Source organism: Suncus etruscus, chromosome 4, assembly GCF_024139225.1.
Source record: "Suncus etruscus isolate mSunEtr1 chromosome 4, mSunEtr1.pri.cur, whole genome shotgun sequence".
Lineage (NCBI taxonomy): Eukaryota > Metazoa > Chordata > Mammalia > Eulipotyphla > Soricidae > Suncus > Suncus etruscus.
Window position 1 is genome coordinate 79258061 of NC_064851.1, and position 16181 is coordinate 79274241.

The 16181-nt window shown below is 41.2% G+C and overlaps 2 protein-coding genes and 1 non-coding gene across 3 annotated transcripts in view; 1 reads left to right on the plus strand and 2 right to left on the minus strand.

Annotated features, from left to right (window-relative positions):
- The window catches only part of SESN1 (sestrin 1), a 595113-nt gene that overhangs the window by 405551 nt on the left and 173381 nt on the right, over positions 1-16181 (minus strand). The gene's annotated exons all lie outside the window — the stretch shown is intronic.
- On the minus strand, positions 660-15971 carry CD164 (CD164 molecule). The gene is made up of 6 exons (XM_049772604.1): positions 15424-15971; positions 13497-13574; positions 10291-10368; positions 8440-8475; positions 6113-6187; positions 660-2464 (listed from the first exon to the last, which is right to left on the minus strand). Exons 1-6 carry the CDS (start codon positions 15932-15934, stop codon positions 2298-2300), a joined length of 945 nt encoding a protein of 314 aa, XP_049628561.1. The 5' UTR covers positions 15935-15971; the 3' UTR covers positions 660-2297.
- LOC126008347 (U6 spliceosomal RNA) lies at positions 12570-12676 on the plus strand. Its single transcript, XR_007495681.1, has one exon. It is a non-coding gene; the product is annotated as a U6 spliceosomal RNA (small nuclear RNA).

Sequence of the window (16181 nt, forward strand, 5' to 3'; positions counted from 1 at the left end):
ACTATAAATTTCATACGTCTGAATGCATAAACTTTAGTTAATAAAAACAAATAGATGGGTTCAATAAACATGTAGATTTATTTTAAATCAGTTTGGTACATCATGATACAGATTGGTTTTGCCATTATTACATGAAGCAAAAATAGAAAAGTCTAAATACAGCAGTGTCTGCCTGTGCAACAAATATCTGTAAGGTAAAATAAGGAACTTTGATAGAACTAGATTTGCACGAATAAATCAGATGAAAAATCTGAAAAGGTTTCTATATACCTTCTGGATTTAAAAAACCCAAAAATTATTAATGGCTCAAGATACTAAATTATAAAGGAAGGGGGGAAAGGCTAGGAGTTCTGTTGTAAGGGTTCTTGTATAGACTTGCAAAATCTAATTGCATATTATGATTCTGTTAAGAGCAGTATTTAAACTTATAGAAGAGGCTACTTCCGCTCATGAAAAGTGCTATATGTGTTGTCATTATTTGTGGCAAGATATTCACATCTAAGCTAATTAACAACTATGCCAGTATTCTAATTCTGCCACTTTGGGAGAAATTTAAATTCTTTATATTTTCAAATAAATCTCCAATCTTATAGCACATACTAAAAACTAACAGTCAATGGCACCAAATACATTTTTTTGGTGAGGTACCTAAAGTATTACTACTAATGAAAACACAAAATGTGAGGTAAACCTACCCTTTCCCCAAAACCTTTGAAGCCAGAGTTCTAAACAATTAAGGCACTTGAAAACATTAGGTTTATGTACAAATGTGCAAGTAAAACTTCAGCTGTACCAGCAAGTAACGAAGAAAAAGAAAATCTTCATTTTGAGAACCTTTAAAACAATCATCTAAAAGGAATTTCAGTATACGAAGTGGACCAAAGCAAATTGTATTCCTACCATTAAGAAAAAAAAAAGAACCAAGTGCTTGCTACATTCAGTCACTATAGGCTAAAGAAACTAACCAAAAATTCTTTCATAATCTAGAAAAGCAAATACAAATTTTAAGCCTCTGAATAATCCAATGTGTCAGAGGCAAGGGAGAAGTATCCCTCTAAGTATGCATGCTTATTTATACTATGGAAATGGGAGGAAGATAGTAAATGAGAAAGAAAAAAAAGCACAATTTATTTATTTGAGGCAATCAACAGAAAATCTATTATGTTTTGATCAAGTAAAACCCTTAAGATTTTCTGAAATTACACTGGTGATATCTGCTGCTTCAAAATTTAAAATGATTGTCTTGAGTGTCTATAACACCTTATTTCCTTCTAACCTCACAAAAGAGCTACTTTTCAAAAAAAAAGCTTGGTGAAAATCCCTTCAAATTACAATACTATGAAGCACAAAAAATATATAGTTAAATCACTTTTTATCTCTATATATTTTTAACATCCGTAAGAAAAATATGGGAGGCTCAGCAGGTAAAGGCTTTTTAGTTTTGTAGAATATCCTTTAGCTTAAATTCCTCAAGTCTGAGATATTAGGTAACTTTTAATTACTAACAGTATGATATCTAAAAGCAGTTTTCTACTGCTCATTAACTAGTTACACATTCAATCCTGGCCCTCCTAAGGTAAGTAAAAGAGCAAATCACAAACATTTTAAATTATAGCCTACCTTTCATTCTGTCTTTTAAGGCACAGTTCTTTATTTTCTCCATGTTATAAGGTGCTTTACAATTATGAACAATTATCTGCTAAACTTTTACATATCCTTTTATTTTTTTAAACCTGGAATGTAACTCCCTGTATGTCATCTTATTTCTAATGTAGAAAAATGTTATCAAGCACAAAATTTTAGTTTAAGGATATAGTTTATGCTAAGGACACTAAATCTATAAATTTAATCAGCCCAAATCTACTTGACTGATGCTCACTTGGCACAGTCTTTTTTAATTCTGATCACTAAACTACAGCCTGAGTTAGGATGAAAATAATGCAGCTTTCAGGCTTAATTAAATTGACTAAACTTAAAACTGCCAAAAAAGAGTCATAACATCTGCCATCATTTACTGAAAGTTACGCTTGGCATGTTGAGAAGAAAACATAATCCCACAACAGCAGCCATTTAAAATGAAGAAGACAACCACAAGGACTCATGCAGAATATCTTAATTATTCCAGTTGAGATAAAGGTTTTAAATTATTTTTCTTCAAGGATGATGCTCCAAATATCCTCTATGTATCTTTGTAAATCTAAAGATCCTGGAATAATGTCTTCCATGTGGGATAATGAGAAATAAAACATTTTGGTTTCAGTGGGTTACACACCAGTCTTTGTTACTTTAACAGATGTTTACAGAGTATGGTAGTTTCGTTCTTTAGATTTGCAGAATTTATAGAGAAAGAAAATTACAGCCTGCAGGCCCAACACAAGGACAATTCCTCCAATAAAACTGGCAGCATCAAAGGTAGACTTCCGGACGGGTTGTGAAGTTGGAGTTAAAGTGGTATTAGTTGTACCTGTTAAAATAAAAGTATTAAAAATTTTGTTATCCTCTACCATAATTTCAAGGTGTCCCTATAAAACTTTTACCAAGTGTTAAATTCTATAAAATATTTCATCTGAATCACATCTTTATAGCCAAAACTGACCCATAACTGGGCAATACATCAAATCACCTTATTCTTCACTCCATTTGGCTTATCAAATCATTAACATGTTATACAACTAAAATATAAAAATGAGGCTTGTAGAGATAATTCAAGGTTTAAGTCATTTACCTTCCATGTGGGCCATCTGGGGTTCAATTCCCGGCACCACAGATGGTCCCAAATCCTGTTGATAGTGATCTCTGGGCAGAGGAAGGAGTAAGCCCTAGTATTGCTAGATTGGATGTGGCCCCAAATCCCAATCCACCCCCCAAGTGTCAGAAAAATATTCTGCTACATAAATATATCCTACAAACATACTAAGAACTTAAAGTTCATAATTTGTTCAATTATATATTTTTACTAAAATAAATACTGAAATTTAAAAAAAGTCAATACAACTTTTGAATTTTACTTATTACTTAGGGGAAATTTTTTTGACTCCCAAACTTCAAGTTTTGAGTATCTTTTTATTGTTATTATTGCTGTTGGAGGTGCTGGGGGACCACATGAAAATATTTGAAGTTGGTTGTGCCAGAGATGGAACCAGGTGCCACATATGCAAGACATGTGCTCCATCATTTGAGCCAAATCCTCAAGCCATGAAATAATGTTGAGTACTGTATCTTCAATTCTACAAGCAAAGACGTTGTCATATTTTGTCTTCCTCTGTAAAGCTTACATTATGATTAAATATCACCAAACACTTAAGATAAGGGTATAAAAACAAAAATTTTTCTGGTGGGGGTTACACTGCTCAAGGGTTTCAAACTCTGGTTCTGCACTTAAGAACTACTATTGGTGGTGCTTGGAGGACCATATGGGATGCTAGGTATTGCACCCGAGTCAGTCATATAAAGGCAAACACCCTACTTGGTGTACTACTGCTCTTGCCTCAGTGCAACCATTTTGAAAAACAAGCTTCCTCAAAAAGTCCACAGTAGGGCTATCATATGATTTAACAATTCTACCTCTGTGTATGAGAATATTAAATATCTATCTCAAAGTTCTCCCCACTCTAAATTTTTACTGCAACATTATGTAGTTTTCAAATACGGGCATGACCAAAATGACACTGACATGTAATATTCAGGTGTGGCAGACATACACAATAAAATATTCCCAAATTGTCAATGGGAAAAACAGGGAAACTATGCCAAGCAAATTAAGAAAAATAAGAAGTATCACCTGATTTTACTTATGTATGCAAGTCAAAGAAAATGAATGAACAAAACAAAAATAAACCGGTAGATGTATAAAAGTGCTTGCCTTGCACACTGCCACCCTGTTTGATTTCCAGTACTACACAGAGACCCTGAACACTTCAAGAGTACGATCTGAGTATAGAGTCTTAGGAGTAAGTCTTGAGCACAGCCAGGTATAGCCCCAAAATAAAAAGCAAGTAAAACCAGTGAATATTAACAAAATTGAGGCAAATTAAGAGATTTTAAAAGGGAGAAAGAAGTGTTGGGTTTTACTTTTTGAAAAGGATTAATTTAAAAAATAAAGGGGGTTACAGAGTACAGGGGTTGAGGAGCATGATGTGTGTGTCTGGCCTGAGTTTGATCCATAGTGCAGCTCTTGGGGATGAAGACCTCCAAGCACAATGGGAGTGGGCCCAGGTAACCCCTAGCACTGCTAGGCCCAAGTAGCATCCCATCGTCAGGTACTCAGATTGAAGCACTTCAGTGTTAGGCAAGAGGTTCAGAAACAATAGAGTTAAGAAGAGATGGCTTAAAGAGTGGAAAGTACATGAATCATATGCAGAAGCCTGGACTCAGATTCCTAGTTCTGCCTGGTTCCCCAAGCACTACTTAGAATGGTCCCAAAATTAAAAATAATGGTAAAAGATTAAGGTTGAGAGAAAAAAAGCATAGCGGTAGGGCATTCGGCTGACCTGGGTTCAATTCCTGACATTCCATGTGGTTCCCTGAGCCTGCCAGGAGATATTTCTAAGCACAGAGCCTGGTGTGGCCCCAAACCCCCACCAAAAAAGGCTGAAATTTGCTCTTCAAATCTGTGTCTCTTGACAATCTCACTTTCTTTTTCCTATTTCTTTGCTCATTCATTTCCACTCTAAAGAAGCTGTGTTCTCTTATACACTTCTCTCTCCTCCCTCACGTATTTCTAAAGAGAAGTAAAAAAATGATCTTGATTCACTTCACTAAATAAGGTTGAAAGCCAAGAGACAGATAGCTAAGAAGGCGTTAGACCAGGTTCTATCTTCAAACTCCTGGGCTCTATGCTCAGGGGATCACTTTTGGCAGGGCCCTATGGTGTGGTGTCCAACTGTCCTCCTAAACCTCTCATTACCACTAGGATTGGTACCCCTTCTCCCCACACACAGAATGAGGAAGATGCTGAAGTCTGCTGGGTGTGGGCCCCAATCCCAGTGCCCCAGAAATAGAAATATGGCTAAGGTGTACACCCAAGAATGATAGAATCAGGGCCAGGGCAGTGGCGCAAGTGGTAAGGCGTCTGCCTTGCCTGTGCTAGCCTAGAACGGATGGGAGTTCGATCCCCTAGTCTCCCATATGGTTCCCCAAGCCAGGAGCAATTTCTGAAGCAGTCAGGAGTAAGCCCTAAGTGTCACCAGGGGGGTGGGGTGGGGGTGGCCCAAAAACAAACAAACAAACAAACAAAAAAAAAACATGACTGAATCACAATGCTCAAAAACAATAATCAGGAGCCTGAGAGATTAGGAATAAGGCTCTTGCCTTGTGATCCTCCATATCTGGTTCAATCAGGGACATACTCAGAGCCATATGCCCTGAGCACCACTGGATGTGGTTCTAAAACAAACAGCAACAAATACCCATTAATTGTTCAGTATTACTTTAAGACACAGCAATTCAACTTTTCCTATGTTGTACTTAAAAGGTTTAAAAAAAAATTTCACTTCTTTCTTTGGGGGGGGGGGGGTGTCACACTGGTAGCGCTCAGGGGTTACTCCTGGCTCTATGCTCAGAAATCGCTCCCAGCAGGCTCGGGGGATCATATGGGATGCCGTAATTCGAACCACCGCCCTTCTGCATGCAAGGCAAATGCCTTACCTCCATGTTATCTCTCCGGCCCCAAATCTCGCTTTTCTAAGACAACGTGTCAAATGCCATTGCACACTAAGAAACAACTGAGGATTCTTGGCAAACCTATCATTATTAAGTAATTAGTCCTTCAAGGAATAATTTCTAGTTTATAACCATTCATGAAAAAAACTAGAATGATAGGCACAGTAAAAGGCACACACAGTACTTCAAAAACCAAGAAACCAGGGGCTGGCGAGATAGCATGGAGGTAAGGCGTTTGCCTTCCATGCAGAAGGACAGTGGTTCAAATCCCGGTATCCGATACGGTCGTCCGTTGCCCCCCCCTCCCGCCCCCCGTGCCTGCCAGGGGTGATTTCTGAGCATAGAGCCAGGAATAACCCCTGAGCGTGCCAGGTGTAACCCAAATACCAGAAAAAATAAAATAAAAAACAACCCCCCCCCAAAAAAAAAACCAAGAAACCTAGAACATTACCTGATGTAGCAGTAGCTGTGGCAGAAGTAGTAGCTGTGGCAGAAGTCGGAGAAGAAGGTGGAGTTGTCGGTTTAGCTGAAATATAAATGTATATAAAATTTAAATTTCTAAACTTTCCAGGTATCTAGCATCTACCTTCTTAAAATGCTATCAGCTTCCGACATGCTTTTAGTTATCTTAGGGGATGAATCACTAAGATACCAAAATACTATCTTCCAAAAATATTTAAAAAGTAAATAATAATAAAAAAAATCATACTTATGCTGAAGTCTACGTATATCTTGCTATAAAATTTATGTGTACATCTAAAAGAAGCCAACAAAAAGACATACTGAAGGATAAAAGAATTTTAGGTGAGGGATTGTTCTTTAAGATTTTAAGACTAAAATCATTCATTTAAAAAGCTGTAGCACAGCAATAGGCAGTAGGGCATTTGACTTGCATGCAGCCAGATGTTGGTTCAAGTTCCAGCATCCCATATGGTCCCTCGTGCCTGCCAGGAGTAACCTGAGCGCCGGCGGTTGTGGCCCAAGAACAAAAACAAAAACAAAAAAAGAGCTATAGTTTGGGGGCCTGAGTGATAGATAGCACAGATAGTAGAGAACTCGCCTTGCACAGCCAACCTGGGATTCAATCCCTGGCATCCTATATGGTTAACTAGGAGTGAACCCTGAGTGCAGAGCCAAGTGCTGAAGCACAGTTGTCCAGTGTGACCCAAAAATGAAAACAAAACAAAACAAAAAAAAAGTACAAGTGCTATAGTTTTATGCATATGTAAATTAAAACGGTCTATCAGTTTTTAAAGTAGATATCAAGATTTCTTCTTTAAAACTTTTCTTGAAGGGCAGGATGTTTCAGGCTTTATGCATGATACAAAAGCAAAAAACAGTCAATAATACAAATGAATAGAGATGGTACTAATAAAATTTTATTTCTAAGAGCAAGCCACAGTTTTTTTTTTTTTTTGGCACAGTTCTTAAAACTAAATTATAACAAAAGGGTAAATTCTTGTCTACTCGGGGCCAGAGAGGTGGTGCTAGATGTAAGGTGTCTGCCTTGCAAGCGCTAGCCAAGGAAGGACAGAAGTTCAATCTTCCAGCGTCCCATATGGTCCCCCCAAGCCAGGGGCAATTTCTGAGTGCTTAGCCAGGAGTAACCCCTGAGCATCAAACGGGTGTGGCTCCAAAAACCAAAAATAAATAAATAAATTCTTATCTACTGTACCACCTCAATGTAAATAATTATCTAATGTGATACCTCTGAAGAAAGACTCATAAGAACAATGAATATGAACATAAAAGCATTTTACTACATTTCTAAATGAGAACTGTATAGTTTTTTTTGTTGTTGTTTTTGGGTCACACACCTGGTGGCACTCGGGTTACTCCAGGCTCTGGGCTCAGAAATCAATCCTAGTAGGCACAGGGACCATATGAGGTGCCAGGATTCAAATCACCTGGATTGGCTGTGTGCAAAGCAAATGCCCTACTGCTATGCTATCTCTCTAGCCCCAAGAACTATAGTTTTTTGTTTTGGGGGGGAGGGTGTCAGACCTAGCAGGCTCAGGGGACCATATGAGATGCCAGGATTCGAACCAATGACCTTCTACATGCAAGGCAAATGCCTTACTTCCATGCTATCTCTCAGAACAGTATAGTTTTCTATGATGTCAAGATTTCAACAAAATTTCTAAAACTATTGCAGACAATGTACAAACCTATTGCAAAACAGCTTAGATTCAATGAATAAAAAAATGAAGTTGGGGATCACTGTCAAAACAGTATATATATTGGGCCCGGAGAGATAGCACAGCGGTGTTTGTTTGCCTTGCAAGCAGCCGATCCAGGACCAAAGGTGGTTGGTTCGAATCCCGGTGTCCCATATGGTCCCCCGTGCCTGCCAGGAGCTATTTCTGAGCAGACAGCCAGGAGTAACCCCTGAGCACCGCCGGGTGTGGCCCAAAAAAACTAAAAACAAACAAACAAAAAAACAAAAAACCCCAGTATATATTAATGTATGTATTATTATGGACCAAAACTTTTTTTTTTTTTGGTTTTTGGGCCACACCCAGTAATGCTCAGGGGTTACTCCTGGCTATGTGCTCAGAAGTTGCTCCTGGCTTGGGGGACCATATGGGACACCGGGGGATCAAACTGCAGTCCGTCCAAGGCTAGCGCAGACAAGGCAGGCACCTTACCTTTAGCGCCACCACCCGGCCCCGGACCAAAACTTTTTTAAAAAGTCCACAATTTTTAAAATTATACTAACAATCTTTATGTATTAAGTTACTTAATTAAGTTAACCGAAACAGGAAAAGCTTTCATTACCTGTGGAATTAGTTGGTGATGGAGAGGTGGTAGGCACTATTTAAAAAAGAGAAAACACGAAAAGACAACAATGTTTAAGCCAAACATTTTTCAACTTACTCATTTAAAGTGACCATTTTAAAATTTTAATTAAAAGTTTGACAGTTGCTCTCAATCATGTTCTGGTTCTGTTTCTTCTCTTATTTAGAAACTGAAGCACCTCCTTGTCCCTTGAGTACATGTTCCGAGTAGTAAGGCACAGAGCCCAGAAAAAGCTCTGAACACTTCCTGGGTATAGTCAAAAAAAAATCCCTGGACCCCCACCCCACACACACACCAAAAAAAGAATTCCAAGCACCAATTATTAGTGATTCTTCCCTCACCAATTTCTGGCCACTCTCCTTCCACCCCTTTCTCCTACTAGCAAGAAAATAACCATGATGGCTACTCTACGAGCATATATGGTGATAGATAAGCTGCAAGTAATTTTGAAGAATGGCTACAAAAGCTGGAGAAATAAAATTGCTTGCGCCTTGCATAGCCTGCCCTAATTCAATATATTATCTAGCACTGCAACATGAACCCCACCCCCCCAAGCATTGCCAAATCACTCTCAGGTCACTCCTAGGCAGTGTCAGGAAGAGCCTAGCACACAAGCACTGCAATGTGGTCCCAAAACAACAAAAAACCCCACTAAACACCTAGGATCCTGGAGTCCCAATGGTTCTTTGTCCTCTAGCAGCAATACTCAGAACCCACATTTTATTAGAGCAAAGCAAATTTGTCTATTGCATCAATTATAACTTGAGGTCTTATGCCTCCATAACCTCAATTCCTGTAATTCATTATTATTGAAAAGGATTTCCATTTTTCCTTTAAATCAGTACTATTTGAAGTGTTTTACTGAATCTTAGTTTTTAAGCAAACAAATCAGTTTCTGATAGGTCTAACTTTTTTCTCACATATTTCTATTTTAAAATGTTCATTATCACCTACACTAAGCACCCTGTTACTATAACTGATCTAATAAAATTCATTTACACAATTAACTTGGGGTAAGAATGAAATGAGGGAAGCCCCTACCAAACTTAGTCAGATAGTCTTGTAAGATAACAGATAAAACAGGTAAAAGAAAACTTTTGCTACTTATTATTATCTTATGCACCCAATTAATTTGACATTTGACTTCTCTGTCAATTTATATTCATCTCGGGAAAACTAATTTCATATCAAAAGGTAAGGAATCTAACCTTGAGCTACATTGAAGACAATCAACTTTTATCTAAAAATTTAAATACACCTTAGTTTAAGATTAAAAGGAAATCAAGTTCCTCAAATTAAGGAGTATTCACCCGGCATGAATAAGGCCGTGAATTAGATCCCTAATACTGCATTCTTTCCTAACTCCCAGAGCTGCAGACATTGTCCCAGGGGCCACTAGTACTGCTGGAGTGGCTCCTAGAAGCCAAGAGCATGCCTGGGGGGAGGGGGGGGAATGCCTCCACTCTCACAACATACACATGAAACATCTATACTAATATGTACTATTCCACAGTATAAACAGATCAATAAATTTAATTTTGGGGCTAGAATGATAGCACAGCAGATAGGGCATTTGCCATGTACACAGCTGACCCAGGTTCAATTCCTGGCATCCCACAGGGTTCACTGAGCTTGTCAGGAGTAATGCCTCAAAGTCACTGGGTGTAGCCAGAGAACAAATAAAATTTAATTTTGTCTGAATATGCTAATCAGATTATTTTTTCCTAACAAGATTTAATACAAATGGTTCAAACCAACAGTAAAATGAGGCTTCCTAAGGCAATCCTCACCTCTAGCTACTTTTTCTAGCAGTCGATGTTGAACACTTACCAGAACAGGATTCTGTGTTATTCACTAATTGGCAATCACCAGCTGTTGAATTACTTGAACAGTAGCTACTATTATCACCTGTTAGGGAAAAAAGGAAAACAATTGACACCACCACTCACCTCTATTATCTCTGACTGTTATCAGCCAAATAAAAAAAAAATACAGACCTACAAAATACTGTTATTTTCCCCACCAATTTGGAATCACACAGGACCTCCTCAAATACTATTTAAAAATCCTTATAAACATAACTGAAATCTGCATTTGAAGCACTTAGATCTAAGAATTATGGGTAGGACAACTGTGCAATCAAGAAGACCAAGATACACAGAAGAGGGAGAAGTGGTCAAATGTTTAGAGAACAGATCCAACTGAAGCAGTGTTTCTGACAATGGATGGCAAGAATCCTTAAGAGTACTAGAAATAGGGGCCAGAGCAGTGGCACAGTGATAGGGCATTAGCCTTGCACGTGGCTGACCTAGGACGGATCGCAGTTCGATCCCCCAGCCACTTTGATCCCCAGCATCCCATATGGTCCAAGCCAGGAGCGATTTCTGAATCCATAGCCAGGAGTAACTAACCAGTTAGTTTTGCACCCCCCCAAAACAAAACAAAACAAAAAAAAAGAGTGCTAGAAATATCCAACAAAGCCACAGAGCCTTAGGTGCAATGGGTTACACCAAGAGATGCTCAGGTCTTACTCTTGGCTCTGCACATAGAAATCACTTGGGTGACCATACAGGATGCTATGGAATCAAACCAAGGTTGGCCACATGAAAGGCAAGTGCCTGGGCTGGAGAGAGAGCATGAAGGTGGGGCGTTTGCCTTTCATGCAGGAGGATGGTGGTTCGGTGGTTTGAATCCCGGCATCCCATATGGTCCCATGTCTGCAAGGGGCAATTTCTTAGCCTAGAACCAGGAATAACCCCTGAGCACTGCCGGGTGTGACCCCCCCCACCCAAAAAAAGAAAGGCAAGTGCCCTATCAACTATACCATCGCTATTAAGGTAAATTTACAGAAAATTGATTTTTTTTCCCCTGAGGTATTCAGGCTAAAGAAGTTTGGGAGCCCCTATTCTAAACCATTCTGATTATTTTTCCTGGATGGGCAGACTTGTAAGCAAACGTACCAACATATGCTAGAAAATTCAATTGACAAAAAGTCCATATGTATGCTTTACCACAAAATTCCAGGGTGAAAAAGTGACCATTTGCATGCTTTATCACAGAATACCAGGGTGAATTTTGGGGGGCCGGAGCGATTGCACAGCAGGTAGGGTCTATGCCTTGCATGCAGCCAACCCAGACCCAGATTCCATCCCTGGCATCCCATATGGTTCCCTGAGCGCCGCTGGTTGTGGCCCAAAAAATTTAAAAAACAACCAAAGTGAAGAATGCAACTTTGGTTTTTCAAACCTGATGTGAAACCTGGACCTTGGTACATGCAAAGCATGTTCTACCACTGAGCTACACATAGAGCTCTCTAGAGGTACAATCTTAAATTCCATTTTAACTTTAATTTTAGAAGTTTTTAATTCATCCTGTACAGATATTATTTCCAGAACTCTTAAATTTTTCACTGAAGAAGTATTTGATAGTTCATGTTTTCTCTTTGTGTAAGATGGACCAGGGTGAATTTTGGGGGGCCGGAGCGATTGCACAGCAGGTAGGGTCTATGCCTTGCATGCAGCGAACCCAGACCCAGATTCCATCCCTGGCATCCCATATGGTTCCCTGAGCGCCGCTGGTTGTGGCCCAAAAAATTTAAAAAACAACCAAAGTGAAGAATGCAACTTTGGTTTTTCAAACCTGATGTGAAACCTGGACCTTGGTACATGCAAAGCATGTTCTACCACTGAGCTACACATAGAGCTCTCTAGAGGTACAATCTTAAATTCCATTTTAACTTTAATTTTAGAAGTTTTTAATTCATCCTGTACAGATATTATTTCCAGAACTCTTAAATTTTTCACTGAAGAAGTATTTGATAGTTCATGTTTTCTCTTTGTGTAAGATGGAGTGGAACTGGCAATATCTTTTTTTGTTTGTTTTTGGGCCACACCCAGCTGTTGCCAGGGGTTACTCTGGACTCTGTGCTCAGAAATCCCTCCTGGCAAGCACAGGGGACCATATGGGATGCCTGGATTCGACCCACTGTTGGTCCTGGGTCCACTACTTGTAAGGCAAAAATGCCCTACAGCGTGCTATCTCTCTGCCCCGGAATTGGTGATATCTTATAAGACCCTGTGTGTAGACCTGGTATCAAAAAGTAGAAATCTGTGCTCACTTCGGCAGCACATATACTAAAATTGGAACGCTACAGAGAAGATTAACATGGCCCCTGCACAAGGATGACACGCAAATTCGTGAAGCGTTCCATATTTTTAATAAAAAAAGATTCTAACAAAAAAAAAAAGTAGAAATCTTTTAGTCTAGACTCTGGAGGGTTTGAGGTACTTGCCCTGCATGCATCTGCCTCAGATTCAATCACAGGCACCAAACATGGTCCCAAGTCTCAGTCCCTGAGAGGCAGAAATCAGCCCTGAGCACAGCAGCTAGAACCTCAAACAAAACCTAATGATTTTTAAAAGCTGTTTCTGTTGTTAGAAAAAAATGCACACGACCTCTCATTAATAAACATGCTCCAGAGGGCTGGAAATACAAATCAATAAGCTAAGAAAATGCTTGGCATGCAGAAAAATCTGAGTTTGATTCCCAGAACCACAATGTCCCCTGAATGCTTCGAGAAGCCCAAGCACCACAGATGTGGCTCCATAACTAGTTATAGAGAAGCTGAAAATATTATTAGTAGAGAAAAGTCTAGCATATCAGGGGCTCTGAACTCAATCCCAGTCATTGCAGGCCACCAAGTACTGCCAGGAATGGCCCTAATAAAGCCAACTATGATCCCCATGAAAATAAAGCTAGTCTAACAAAGCTAGACCAAGGGAGATAAAGCTAACAAAGTCTAGCAAAGCTGAGTAAAATCTCCACAAAAATAAAACTAGTCTTACTTATCACATCTAAAGAATCAGTCATAGAGATAAAGAGAATTTGACATGCAAAATTAACAGTAGACGTAACTACCTAAGTGCCCAACAGATTTTAAAATGCTCAACATTATTCTAAAATATATTTCAAAGTTGTGTAGCAAACAATTGTCTGTAGTCTCAAAACAAAACAAACCCGAAGTTTCTTACCTTGACATTTAATCCAAAAGCAGGTGATATTATCACTTTTAGGAGTAAAACAGGAAATGCAGCTGTTGTGACTTTCACAGATATCTGGGGATTAAAATATACAAGATCATTATTGTTGGAACAAGTCTGTACTGCCCGTTTTAAAAACATTACGCATATATAACACTGATTGTCAACCTTTTTTACAACTACAGCCCACGCACTAAAATACTGATCAACATTATTCAGAATTACAAATTTACAGGTAAGGCTTTTATACTTAAGTTTTTAATCAACATAAACTGGGATAAATAGTTGCACCCATATATTCTTAGAATTGTTCACAATGACCAAACACAGAATCAGCCTAAGTGCAGAGGGACAGGTAACTTAAATGAAAAAACAAACAAACTGGTTCGGTGTCCGGAATACTGATCAGCTACAGACTACATTACATCTTAAAAGTACCTCTTAAAAAGGATAAAGAGGGGCCGGAGAGATAGCACAGATAGTCTTAGGAAGAGGACTAAAAACATCAGAAGAGATCCTGGGTTTATTTTTAACAATGGTAAAGAGTTATCCTGTTAGACCCAAGTCTCAAACACACACTCTTGAGACCAGATGACCAGTTAGTTCGGAGAATACACATCAAAGGGGCCATGGCTACGTAAGTATAACTAAACAAGTCAAGGCAGCAATTTAAGCAAATAGTCCAAAGACTATATAAAACTGAGCTGAGCTCTATCCCGTAATGCTCAAGAAAGCACTGGGCTGGAGAGTACACTTTGCCTGTGGCCAACCTAAGTTCGATCCCAGGCGTCCCTGCAGCACTACCAAGATGATTCCTAAATGCTGAGTCAGGAGTAATCCTCAAGCACTGCCAAATGAAACTCCTGGCCCCCTCTAAAAAAAAAAAAAAAAAACAATTCTCTGCTACCTTGTCAAACCACTAGTATTTACACGGCGATGGAAGAACTGCTAACAAAATAGAAGCTCTGCAGATCAGATCATCTCCGACGGATGAAAAACTGCTGTCCAAAATCTGCGTTGTTCAATGACGTGTGACTGGGGATTTCATAGTTTAATTCTACAATGAATTAAACTTCCCTTTTCAGAAGTCGGCTTACCCAACTATTTACAGAAAACAAGTCATCTTTTACACACGAGTGCAAGGGCCAATTAACTTTCTTATTTAACACGCTTCTCTTAAAAAAAAAAAAAAGAAACCCTACAATTCTGGGAAGAAGTGAACATAAATGCAGGCTATCACCTTAAATACAGTCTTTTAAAATTGCCAACTTGTTTGTGGCCATCAAGTTCCGTCACTTAAAACTTGATCCTTTTGGTGACTGTATTCGACAAAGCTCGCATGTGCACCTCCCCAAAAGCTAACTTTACCATATACGTGTTACTCCGGGTTAACACCGAGTTTTTGTACAACCAACGAGGAAGACATACAACTTGGTAGAGCGGGATGACCAAGCCGGAAAAGGCACGCCACCATGGAGTCGAGGCCAAAAAAAAAAAAAAAAAAAAGTGCATTTCAGCAATTCTCCGCACAAAAGCCTCTCCAGTTTAAAAAAAAAAAAAAAAGTAAAAACAACCGAATCTTAGTAAGATTTTCAATAAAGAGACTTTTTCCGCACGCAAGTCACCATCCGCATTTCCTTCTCCTCTCCTCGCTTCCCCAGCGCTCTCTGCCCCGACCCATAGAGCTCCGGGGACACCCCCGATAGGACCCCGAAAAGAGACCGCACGCCCCTTGGGCGGCTTCCACCAGGTCCACGCAGCCTAGGCTGGGCTTCATCGGGAACCTTCCAGCTAGAGATCGGCCTCTTCCCCGTCTAAGCCGAGTCAGTCGCTCCAGCAGGACGAGACGAGACGCCCCAGGGGCGCGGGGCGGGACCCACCACGTCCCCGCTTCGGAGCAAACGGACCCCCGACCCCGACCCACCCCCCCACGGCGGCGCCCAATGGGCTCTTCCACCCACTTCCGGAAGCGGAGAGCGAGGGACAGAGGCGCCTCCCAGGCCCAGTGGAGCCCGAGCGCGGGGCCCCTGGGGCACAAGCCCAAAGACCGCGGGGCCCGGCTGGGCCTCGGGACCGGACTTCCGGGCTCCTCGCCCGGGCCGGGCCGCCATGTTGCCCGGACGCGGCCGAGCCTGGGCCCCGGGGAGTCGGCGCTCGGCGGGCTGCGGAGGCTCGCGGGTGTCTGTGCGTGTGCGGGGGGCAGCCCGGCACCCGAGCCTACCTGGCGCTACGGTGGTGGGGGGCTGCGTCGAGTGGTTGGTCGGGGCGGGCTGCGGCGGGGTGGTCGTCGGCGCCGGAGCCGTCGTGGAGACATTCCCGAGCGGGTCGTCCCCGTCGCGTGGAGCCGCGGGGCTCGTCTGCGGCTCCACGGCCAGCACGCAGAGCACGGCCAGGCAGGCGGCCGCCCAGAGCAGCCGGCGGGAGACGGCCCACATCGCGTACGTCCTCGCGGCTCGGAGTGCGGGCGAAGCTGCGGCGCTCCCGGAGCTCGCGCCGGTGCCTCACACGCCCGAGGTGCCGCCTCCCGGACTCCGCTTCCCGCCCCCTCGGGAGCGCGCTTGAGGCTGCGCGCGCACGCGCGCGCTCCGGGGGAGGCGGGGTCAGGGCGACACCAACGCAAATTCTGCGGGGGGGAGTATTAGAGTTATAGGAAGGAAACTGAGAAGGGAGGCCTCGCCAAGA